The sequence below is a fragment of the Odontomachus brunneus genome, unplaced genomic scaffold (genome assembly GCF_010583005.1).
Source record: "Odontomachus brunneus isolate Ranch 3 - 2012 unplaced genomic scaffold, Obru_v1 Obru_scaffold_235, whole genome shotgun sequence".
In the NCBI taxonomy this organism is placed as follows: domain Eukaryota; kingdom Metazoa; phylum Arthropoda; class Insecta; order Hymenoptera; family Formicidae; genus Odontomachus; species Odontomachus brunneus.
Window position 1 is genome coordinate 77,917 of NW_022639685.1, and position 11,491 is coordinate 89,407.

Consider the following 11,491-nt stretch of genomic DNA (forward strand, 5'->3'; position numbering starts at 1 on the left):
GACATTGCTTAAGACGGCTTGAAATAAGATTCGACTATGAATATGATCGGTCTATGTTCCTTCCTGGTATACTTTATTCAATGGTCGGCGCGCACATGTACATAGGCACGTTTGATTTGTCATCCCCTCTCAATATTACCGGTACTACTGGATGAGATTTCTGGTCACACTGATTTAGCGTCAGATTGAAAAACTATTTATTAGGAATGTTACATTTTGTTTATTGATTGTTCAGACGTAATAATGGAAATAAATGGCGATTCAGCGATTTCTCCAAGTAACGTGTAAGTATATGTTTCTGTTGTGTGAACAATAGCAATCACATGTTCAGTTATAATTAAAACAATTAAAACATTTGTTATGCATTTAAAACTTATAGTAACGACTGCATAATTAAAATTATTTTACTTATATTAAAAAGATGCATTGTATATCAAATTAATATAGTTGTCTTGAAGGTTAAAGTGAAAGAATTGCTCTTTATACACAAATATATTATTTTTAGAAAAAAGTAAAATGATCCAATATATAACACAATTATAACTTGACAACTAATTTTCTCCTTACAGGATAACAGTTGCAGATTCAGTATGGAAATTCATCAATATGCCAATAATTCATATTTTTTCTCATCTGGAAAATCCTGCTACAGAACAGATGCTGTGTTCTCTCTTAGAATCTTTATTAAGAAGATCCTCTACTTTAAGTAGTGTATTAGTTCCTCCATTCAATAATGGTGTACCAGATGAAACTCTGCAACAACAATATACAGGTATTTCATTTATATTACAGTAATATACTATAATAAAAATTATATGCTTTATAATATATCAACATATATTTCTAGCATTTACAACTTGGTTGTTTGGTACAATGTTTTATTTGGTGTGTGTTCCATCAAGCAATGTAATACTCTCAAATAGTATTGAAGTTCAATCTTGTATGCTCAGGATACTGTCCAGACATCATTCCACAATGTTTGAGGCTATAAATTCAGAATATTTAAATACACTTAGTGGTATGTAATAATAGTACTTACACACACACACACATATGTATATATATATATGATAATTAAATATAAATGTATTACTACAAATATAATATGAAATTATTTTTTTTATAGAAATATCAGAGTTTTATATAAATAGTACAGATACAGAAGAAATGACTCTCTCAAAGTTTCATACAGAGAAAGATATCATACAGAATTTAGATCTGACACCATTTTCTGTAACAATTAACTCATCACAGATGCTATCAGTTCAATCATCTATATTAAAGGTATTGCTTTTTCTAAAAAAATATCTGACATTGCTTTAATTAAAACATATATTAACAGATTAAAATATATTAACAGATAATTATGAAGTCTGGAGTGTTAATTTGGGATCGGATAAAATTGTGGGACAAAGCTATAACAATAGTTACTAAATTTCCTCCAAATTTAAAGATTGAAGCATTTCAACTGTGCACAGAAATAATAGAAGATTGCGTCATTCCCGATCGAGTAAGTGATACAAATTTAAAGATAACATTTTTTATTCTTAAAATATTATATATGTGTATATTTTTTGCAGGAATTTACAGCCTTAATTTCATACAGTCTAGAAATAATAAAAAGTATTTCAACTTGGATTAACTTAGGTCAATTACAAATACATGCATTTTCTCAATTTATAGAAACGATAACACGTTTAATACGAGAAGCACCAGTCTTATTTAATGTTGCAGAATTGTGTTTTCAAATTATTGAACTTGTAGCTTCTGAATTATGTAAGTACTTTGAGATTATTAATAATTGTATAGATATATTTTTCTCATCTCCAACTAATATATTCTCATCTTTTAAGATATAAATTATCTTTATTTTGTTTCAGCACATCATGTAACAGCTGAAGTACGAAAGAAATTAATGGAAGTAACATGTCATAAACTTAAACAATATTTAATTACAGAGCCGAGATCTTGTACTGTCTTAGAAGCTAAAAAATTTTTGGCTTACTTCACACATTGTCCGGTTTGTAATAATTAAAATCATATCTATATTATTTTTATTATTTTATTTTACTTTTTAACTTTATTATTGTTTTTATTTGTTTTTTATATCATCTTTATAAAGATAAAATAACTTTTCCTTTTATTTCAGACTATTATTGACGTTTTTATGCAATTTGTTTTTATTGATATTAGACGAACTGTTATACCAGAGAAGACAATTTTTGCCACGGAAATTAGCGAACCGTGGAAATTACTAAGAAAGGAATTAATGACTCATATGCAGATGGAAAAATTTACAGAAGTACTACACATTGTGAAATCTTCGTCTCTATTACAATTATGGTTGGAAGAACGGAAGATTCAAGTAAAATTATACGAGAATGACTTAAACGTTATACTAAAAACACTCATGCAAAATTTGAATTCTGATAAATGCCAAGATGTGGAAGTTATTTTTCAAATTTTAATGAATTTAATGGCTCATAGTGAATCGAATAAAGTTTTATTGCAATCAATATTAGCCTTGCCATTTACTCAAGATTTCAAAGGATCTATGGATATCAGTCAAAAAATGGTGCAGAAAGCGAAGTCTCTCAATGTTGACACTATGTCAAAGTGTCTTGAAACCTTATGCGCGTATGGCAGTGGAAAAGAACGATTAAAATTATTACGCGCGTGTATATTAAATAATGAAACGCAAGTAGCTGTTGTAGCAGTATCGTAAGTATTTTTTGACATTACATTTTGATATACATATATACACGTTTATAAAAATAATTACCTTTATTAATTACCTTTATTAATCCAAATTAAATGGAATCCATAGAAACAGTGTATTACTGTTGAATGATAAGACCATAATATTGGAAGATGTTTGCCAATATGTTTTGAACACTGCCTTATCTTCGACAAAAGTAGAAGTACATGAAGCTCTTGCAAGTGTTTTAGGACAGGTAGCTTGTGTCTCATCAGGAAAGGGCAAAATTATCAGGTATATTTCAGTATTATTGTAAAATTATTTATTTATTTCTGAAAGGCTCAATAATATTTTAGCATTATAAAATAATGAAAAGTATCGTATTTCTTTATTAATGATATTCCATTTCAGCAAATCCTCAAATGATGGAAAATGGACAATATATTGCAAATGCTGTACAGAGAATGTGAAAGAAAATGTTGAGTCCAATGTGAATTGTCTTCCAAGAACCAATGACAATATTTTTAATACGTACTTTACACTACTGTCTTCATCAAACGTCTCGATACGTTTGAATATTTCTAAAAGTATTCTGTCTCTCTCAAACCACATAAAGTTATTCAACTCAAATGAAGTAGCAAAGAAATGGCTCCCTTACATATATGACGATAATATAGAGATTCGCTCAAATATCGCATCAGTGATCGGACAATTATTGAATAATAAAATTTCTATGTTGGAAAACGAACATTTGCCAGATATGGTGCCAGATGATTTGGATGAATTCGTTGACTTAGTAATTGATGTTATAGCTGACAATCTCATCACTGCAGTGGATACCTCGAATCATTCCTTACATGATACACTACTCATTACTGCAAAAAATTTTGTATGGTAAGATAAGGGATGTTAATCTTCTCTAAAAAAAAAGGCATATAAGAGATTTAATTGTTGCTGCTTTTCCGCGATGCTGATTGGGTTTCGCGCTTAGCTCACTGCATGTGGGTTACGACTTGCTTCGTATCGTTTGCACCTGTCTTTCCCTGCTTTTCCTGTCTCTCCCTGTCTCTCCCTATAATTATTAATTAATTAAAGTATATTTTAATTTAACTTAATTTTTATTTTATTTTTATTTTACATTTTTTATTGTTTTTTATTAGCTATTAGAAATCCGAGACTACATTTAGTGATTTTTATAACCAATTTCAAACATTCTGTAGATGTCTGAAGATGTTCTGTAGAACATTCGTAAAGATGTCTCCAAGAATGAATAATTAGCGTAAATTCTAGTTAGCGTAGCACGCGCATGTATTGTTCTAGTTCATGATAAAATTGGAATAACAATATTAAATTGTTATTTATATTAATATATAATGATATGATTTCAGTGTTCCATTACACTTGACGGAGAGAAGAATTATAAACATATTTCTTTTTACAATACTACATCCAAACTCATCGCCTGCAGCCGTAGCATGTGCCACAGTCGCGTATAAAGACGTTGCTGACTTCCTAAATGTTTCTCCAAAGGCCTTGTACATTCGATATCGAAAAGATATTTTAAAGGTATTGAATATATATTGTTTTTGTGGTTTATATTATAATGCGTTTATATTATAATGTATTATTAATTTATTTTGTTGCAGCTCATAATGGACCGTGCAGTTTGTAATCACTTTGAATTTTCGTATAATATGGCGACTACAGTACATCGTGTTGCTAAATGCATAGGATACGAAGGATCGCGTCATTTGCTTCGTAAAGATGGCCATTACGCGATCTGCTTTCTAATTGCCGCTATTGTTGAAATACCAGAAACAGAACCACTTTTACATGATATAGCCGAATTAATAAATATGGACATAAAGAAGATGCTTGAAGAATATTTTCCGGTATACGAATTTTACTTAATTTATCTTAATTTAATTATTTTAATATAAAATAACTTAGTTTACGTATATCTCTCTTTCTAGTACATTTGTAGTTATTCATTCTTGGAGACACCTTTACGAATATCTACGGAATGTTTGAAATTGGTTACAAAAATCACTAAATGTAGTCTCGGATTTCTTACAAAGCAATCATTTATGGTAAGAAATTTAAAATGCTGTTAATTTTAATTTTTATTATATGATAAAAAAAATACATATGCATCTTATTGCTTACAGGAAATTTTTGAGGAACTTATGTTAAATTTTTATCAGTCTCCTAAGAAGATAGAAGGCTTTTTAGAAATTATTTCAGAATATGACAGTAACCACAAAGGGAATTTTGCTACACAAGAGCAAATTGTAAGTATTTTAATAACAATATTGGTTATATATTGTCACGTCCCCGCGAGGTTCCGCCATACGTACGACGAGAGCGGCTCCGTCGTGCTGAATTGTTTTCATCGAGCTACGTTTCCATAAGAGCTAGCCCTTACGGGGTGTTTTCGCACGGGGTCAACGGGATAGGTGAGGAAAAGAGGGAAAATGAACAAACTAATAACTCGAATAGTTAGAAATAACTGAAGATAGAATTTATTGGGACTCGAGGTACACAACCTGGTTGTCTACAAGATGACAACTTGTCTTGTTCACGTGTATTATCGGCTGGTGACGCGCGTTAGATCGCTCGTTTTGTTTTGCGATAAAATGAGGCAACGACTTACATTGAGGGAGACTGACGAATTACAGTAAGTTGTTTTATCCAGCACCTTTAGAGAACCGGGAGAGAGCTCTGAGCAACCCCTTAACTGGCGTGGCTGGCCGTAAGATTGGTAGTAGTTCGACCTTCGTTGGCATTGAAGAAGTTGCACTGGATATCCTTTGGATATTTACACGCACGGCATTGGCAATCGCTATTTTCAGGATTTCACTCGCGACCGAGTATGAGTAGGGCCGTTAGTAATTAAGTTAGAAATTATTTCGACGACTTGGAACGAGAAACAAAATTTTATGCAGTGAAACGAGGTATGACCGGCCGTATTTAATGATATCCGGGAGAGGAAAACTTGGAAAGATTTTTGAAGAGTGACCATCTCTCGCGGATTCCGGATGATAACTTAGAAATTTTTGAATGAGTAATTGCGACCGTCTCTGATAGGTTCCGCACGAAGACTGCCTGCTGCGGATTAGGAATCCGCGCTCACCAGCTTTTCTTTACGTTTCTCGCAAGGTGCTGGTCAGCGGTTTTCGGTAAAACGCCGATGAATTTTAGTCGGGCTTGGTGTTTGCGCATTTCCGGTGTCCGGTGAAAAACGGATTTTGCACATCCGTTCTCACTAAGACGCAAAGCTCAACGAATAATGTTACAAAAGGCGTAATACATCAAGAAGTTGGAAAGTCGCTGGGCTCCACATTCGTATGGTGATAAGACACAGACCTTAAATTTGATTCTGGAAATAATCTGATAATAATCTTTACGTGGGATGCTTAAAATTATCTATTTCTTATTTCGCGTATAACTAATAGTTGATAATGTAATCACATTCGACGGGATAAGGTGACGGAATAGGGAGGAGGGGAGCGAGGAAGGAAGAGAGCACTATAGGAAAAGGAAATAAAAGAGAAAAGAGTAAAATGAAAAAGGAAAGGGGAGGGGATGAGAATAATGCGAAACAAGACGTGCCGAGATCCTCGGGACGTAACAATATGATTATTTATAATACTGAACAATTTCAAATATCTTGTAATACACAGGCATCGTATTTGAATCTACGCTTGCATGGTATATTGGTGAATTTCGATATAAAACTTGGTCCCAAATCAGACGAATATACGCAACAATCTGCACTTGCTTCACTAGCTGTTTTAATTCGATACATGGGTGCTACCTACTTAACTCCACTTAGATACAAAATTCTGGCCACGTTACGAACCTCGCTTGGATTTAAAAGACCCGGTTTTCCCGGCTTAGTTTGCGATGCGTGGGATGCGTTTATTCACAAGTACGTTAAAGAAACATGTAGCTAATATGACATCTAATATGAAAGAATGAAATAGAAACATATTCTAAAATAGTAATTTTCACACATGAAAATTGATTCCAGCATAGCCATGGAAGATTTAGGACCATTATTCCCAACAATATGCGTATCATTAATGCCATTGCAGAAGACATTTCCTGAAAGAGTCAATAATATGTTAGAATTTCTGATTATTCAAAATGCGGGAGGAGATAATAATCACATCTCAGAGTTATTCTTCATAGATGACATGGAAGTTCCTACTCGCATATCTAACATAGTCAAAGCATATATACTGCAAGCGAGGTAATTGATAACATAAATTTATAACTTGCGTTTCTCCCTCAAAAATATTGAAATCATTTTCTGCGATTTTAGACCCGAGGGATTTGATGCCAATTTAAAATTATGGTTAAAACGGATCACTCATGAGACCGACGAAGTGCGAATTAGGGCTCTGAAACATTTGCAAACATTTCTGAAAGAACACCGCAGTGAGCTTAATCAAATGATATTAAGTGAAACCGACGTCCATCCGCTAATTGTTGAAGTATGTATGTTTAATAGACAAATATTAGATTGGTGCAACAAGTTTGTCGTATTTATTAAATAAAATAAAAAAAAAATTATCCAATTTTGAAGTATTAATAATTTTTACGAATAAAATGAACAACATTTAATATAGGTATTTTTTTAAATATCTAACTAGGACTTTTTATTTCCTTTTTCATACCCAAATTTTCTACGAGAATTTAAATAAGAAAAATAATAAGTCTTTTGCACCAACATTATACTACGAATACCTTATTTACTGTAATACATTTCACTATTTATTATTTTTTTTAAAGTTATTAGATACTCTATTGATTGGATGTCAAGATAAAGATGAATCTATTCGTTTATGTTATGGAGAATGTCTTGGAGAATTAGGAGCGATCGAACCGAGTCTTCTTCCGCGAAGAATTATTTCTAAAGGTGTTTAGTTTGATATAATAAATGCAATTATACTTTTATTATAATAAATTTTTATTATAATAAATGTGATAATACTTTCTCGTAAACTCTGCGTCGTTTAATATTTTCATAATTGTGTGTTACAGAGGATAGTAAATTTATATCTGATATGAACGAGGAGTTTGCGTGTGCATTACTCTCTGAACATGTACGAGCTTTTCAAGTGCAGAAAAATAGTCAAAGTATGGATTGTTTTTCACTCGCTATACAGGTATGAAAGCATATATATGTTGTACATACGCATTTGCGATAAATCGCAAAAAACTAATATTATTCTAATATGATTAACATTTCCAGGAAATATTAAGAGCATACGACATTTCTCCGCAAGGCCGAAATAGTGAATTATGGAATAATTTGCCTTCCACAACGCAACAGATTATTAGTCCTTTCTTGACATCACATTATAAAAGAAAGGAAGAGGCTATTACTGACGATAATGAGTTTCCTCATCCTATTTATGGGTAAGTTTTTGTAAGAATAAATTCGTTTTTAAATTTGTTAAATTGTCTTTACTGCGTGTGTTGCCGATTGATAATTAACACGATCGATTTAATACGATCCATAATTGATGCAAATATTCTCATAGTTCTGAAGTAGGTTCCTCAGTCGAAACCTGGGCTTATTATTGGCTTTGCAGTATATCCAATAATGTACAGGATACAACTCTCAATAATGTACTGCAGGCGTGCAAATTAGCTTTCAAACGAGACATAAAAACGTTGACATTTTGTCTACCATATATCGTGTGTAAGTGCTTAAAGCTCAATGTTTAAAACTGATTATTTCATTACGTGTATTTACAATATATTTTTATTTGTTAGCCTATATAGTTGCAAATAATAGTGAAGAGGAATGTATTAAACTTAAAGAGGAGATGTTAGCCGTGATTAACGTTAGAGAGAAACCCGTATTAGATCCTGAGCTTTTACGTCATTATCCACTTCGATACGGCCAGAGCGTGAAAGCTGATGACAAGAGAATCTCAGAGGAAACTAAACGTACACGTTGCTCGCGGGTTATTACAGTTTTTTTGTTATTGTTGAGCAATTTCCTATACCAACTTGATAATCTATCGCTAAATGTTCTTATATTGATTGGAACAGGTGGTTTTTAATATTTTGGATCATTTGCAAAGATGGCTCAGAGAACGAAGATTATTTCAAGATAGCAGATATGAGGCAATAAAAAGTGCGAATTACCTTATTGTATATTATTTTAATTCTTGCAGAGAATGATATTACATATGTGTGTGTGATATGACTGATATTGTGCTATTAATATTAATATCAATATTTTTAGAATTTTGCAGTATGTTAGATAGTCTGATGGTGGCAGAAGTTTGTTACCAATCGCGGGAATATCATCGGGCATTGATATATTTAGAGCAACATATGGCCTCTAGCAATAAAGGTTTATCAGAACCGACGGAAGGTGGTTTGCTCGCTGTATGTAACATTCTACGATTTGACACGATAGATGCAGTACATATTATTTTATCTTTCTAATAAAATATTCTTGTTGTAGAAAATTTATGCACAGCTTGATGAACCGGATGGAATATCCGGTATTCTAGCAACTCAAAATGAAGCTCCCACTTTGCAACAATTGGTTCTAGCTCATGAAGTCAACGGACAGCTTCAGGTAGCGTTTGCAACTTCGAGTAATTTATACTTAGTTGTTAACTTTACTTCGTAATTGCATTTTAAAGTCTTTTGTATTGATTAATGACACAGGATGCGGCTACGTGCTACGAAAGACTCGCGCAGAAAAAAGACTTAAAACATACCTATTTGCAAGGTATGATTCATTGTTATCTTGGTCTGGATCAACCATTCACTGCCGAGCACATTACTGAGGGCATGTTGAGTAGCAGGTAATACTAGTAAAAATAAATATACAATTGAATTTTTCATGAAACTCTTACATTTTCCCAATATTTGATGACAGGCCAGAATTGGAGCCTCTTCTAACTGAACGTGAGCTTTTTTGGAGACTCGCTCACTTTTCCCGATTTGAGGAGACTCCGCAGAAAAATATAAAACATGTATTACTGGATGACCTTGTAAAAGGTACCAAGCCAGACTTACTGTCGTTAAAGAAGAATCTAGTATCACTATTAGAGGATGCTTCTCAACCAGGAGTCTATCAACAGAGTTATTCATACATCATGAAATTACATATATTGAACGAATTTGATAAGGCAATGTCAATGATGTTGAGCAATGTGGAGGGTCTTCCAATGATACTGGAAGAGTGGGAAAAACGCGGACAATTATTGAGAACATCCCGTGGCGTAGAGTTTGTTCTGAGTATGCGTAGAGCTACTTTAGATTTAGCTGTACAATTGCAACGAAAGACTCGTAATACTGAGAATTTAACACTCAAGCAAGAAATCGGAAAAATTTGGTTAAAGAGTGCGAAAATTGCTAGGAAAGCTGGCTTGCACCAACAAGCATATATGCATATCTTATCGGCCAGTGATTCGTGCCCACCGCAGTTATTGTATGTAGAACAAGCTCAATTGTATTGGCAAAAAGGTTGTCAAGAAGACGCTTTCACTACTTTGAATCGTTGTTTTTCAAATTGCTTTCAACCAGCACAATATTACAAGCAATTACCTTCCGGGGAATGTACCGCAGAGCGGAAACAGTTTGCAAAGGCAAAGTTGCTGTTTGCAAAATATAACGACGAAACTCTCAACGTTGATACAGATGGTTGTATCATTAACTATAAAGAAGCAATAGACGTATGGAGAGGGTGGGATAAAAGCTGGTTATCTTGCGCTCAATATTACGAAGCTGTTGTCGAGAGGATGCCAGAAGATGATAGACATAAAAGTAGACGCGACCTGCAAGTGCATATGATGAATTGTTATGGTAAATCACTTCAGTATAGCTGCAAATATATTCACTACTCAATGCCGAAGATGTTGACCGTTTGGTTGGATCTTGCCTCTCGTGCTACAATCACTACTGACCCAATAGATGTTATTAGATCTCGTCAAGATTGTTTGTCGAAGATGACTAAGATCATGGACGTCTATCATCAGAGATTACCAACGTTCATGTGGTTGACAGCATTCAGTCAACTTGTGTCTAGAATTTGTCACCCATCTCCGGAAGTGCAGAATACTCTCCGTGCAATTCTAGTAAATTTGATTATAGCGTATCCTCAGCATTGCTTATGGATGATGGCATCAGTTTTTAATTCTTCATATTCAGCGCGACAGAAAAGTTGCCAAGATATATTAAACCATCCACAGTTGAAAACACTGGAAATGTCTAAGCTTATCAGAGATTTTCACAGACTTTGGGAAAAATTGATCGAGTTATCTAATAAAACAATACCAGACAACATAGTAAATACCACGGTGACTCAATTGTCGAAGAATTTACCGAGATTGCTTGCGAGCAAAGATTTCAGTCCAATTATGATGCCAACAACGAAATTCAGGCAGCTGCATCTTCCATCCAAGAATGCTTCACTAGATAATCATAATCCATTTCTACTGAAATGGGTGCACATATCGAGAATAGAAGATAACGTGGTAATAATGCCATCGCTTCAACGGCCACGACGAATTACATTAAGAGGATCGGATGGCAAAAAATATCTTTTCATGTGTAAGCCAAAAGATGACTTACGAAGGGATTTCAGATTGATGGAATTTAATGACATCGTAAACAAATACCTTCAAAATGATCCCGAGTCACGTCAAAGGAGACTCTATATAAGGACATACGTAAGGCTTGTTAACGATATATATATATATATATATATATATATATATATATATATATATATATATATATATATATATATATATA

General features: G+C 33.2%; 2 protein-coding genes across 3 annotated transcripts in view; one reads left to right on the plus strand and one right to left on the minus strand.

The window, feature by feature from the left end:
• Positions 1 to 713, minus strand: part of LOC116852572 (SUN domain-containing ossification factor) — a 67,031-nt gene extending 66,318 nt beyond the window's left edge. The window contains exon 1 of the mRNA XM_032833067.1: positions 568 to 713. Coding sequence (XP_032688958.1) covers positions 568 to 602 — 35 coding nt within the window. The 5' untranslated portion in view covers positions 603 to 713. The remainder of the gene's footprint in view (positions 1 to 567) is intronic.
• Positions 244 to 11,491, plus strand: part of LOC116852571 (serine/threonine-protein kinase ATR) — a 14,282-nt gene continuing 3,034 nt past the window's right edge. Inside the window, exons 1-27 of one of the 2 annotated variants that reach the window (XM_032833062.1) lie at positions 244 to 284; positions 570 to 772; positions 848 to 1,018; positions 1,127 to 1,284; positions 1,361 to 1,510; positions 1,581 to 1,776; positions 1,881 to 2,020; positions 2,150 to 2,721; positions 2,828 to 2,992; positions 3,110 to 3,592; positions 4,087 to 4,264; positions 4,345 to 4,590; positions 4,672 to 4,788; positions 4,867 to 4,989; positions 6,382 to 6,629; positions 6,732 to 6,953; positions 7,026 to 7,197; positions 7,496 to 7,622; positions 7,748 to 7,872; positions 7,959 to 8,125; positions 8,251 to 8,411; positions 8,486 to 8,679; positions 8,768 to 8,852; positions 8,964 to 9,109; positions 9,189 to 9,305; positions 9,398 to 9,537; positions 9,612 to 11,406. In XM_032833062.1, the coding sequence (XP_032688953.1) occupies positions 244 to 284; positions 570 to 772; positions 848 to 1,018; positions 1,127 to 1,284; positions 1,361 to 1,510; positions 1,581 to 1,776; positions 1,881 to 2,020; positions 2,150 to 2,721; positions 2,828 to 2,992; positions 3,110 to 3,592; positions 4,087 to 4,264; positions 4,345 to 4,590; positions 4,672 to 4,788; positions 4,867 to 4,989; positions 6,382 to 6,629; positions 6,732 to 6,953; positions 7,026 to 7,197; positions 7,496 to 7,622; positions 7,748 to 7,872; positions 7,959 to 8,125; positions 8,251 to 8,411; positions 8,486 to 8,679; positions 8,768 to 8,852; positions 8,964 to 9,109; positions 9,189 to 9,305; positions 9,398 to 9,537; positions 9,612 to 11,406 (6,642 nt within the window). Of the gene's footprint in view, positions 285 to 569; positions 773 to 847; positions 1,019 to 1,126; positions 1,285 to 1,360; positions 1,511 to 1,580; positions 1,777 to 1,880; positions 2,021 to 2,149; positions 2,722 to 2,827; positions 2,993 to 3,109; positions 3,593 to 4,086; positions 4,265 to 4,344; positions 4,591 to 4,671; positions 4,789 to 4,866; positions 4,990 to 6,381; positions 6,630 to 6,731; positions 6,954 to 7,025; positions 7,198 to 7,495; positions 7,623 to 7,747; positions 7,873 to 7,958; positions 8,126 to 8,250; positions 8,412 to 8,485; positions 8,680 to 8,767; positions 8,853 to 8,963; positions 9,110 to 9,188; positions 9,306 to 9,397; positions 9,538 to 9,611; positions 11,407 to 11,491 lie in introns of those variants that run through there. The other variant, XM_032833064.1, reaches the window with a different exon arrangement.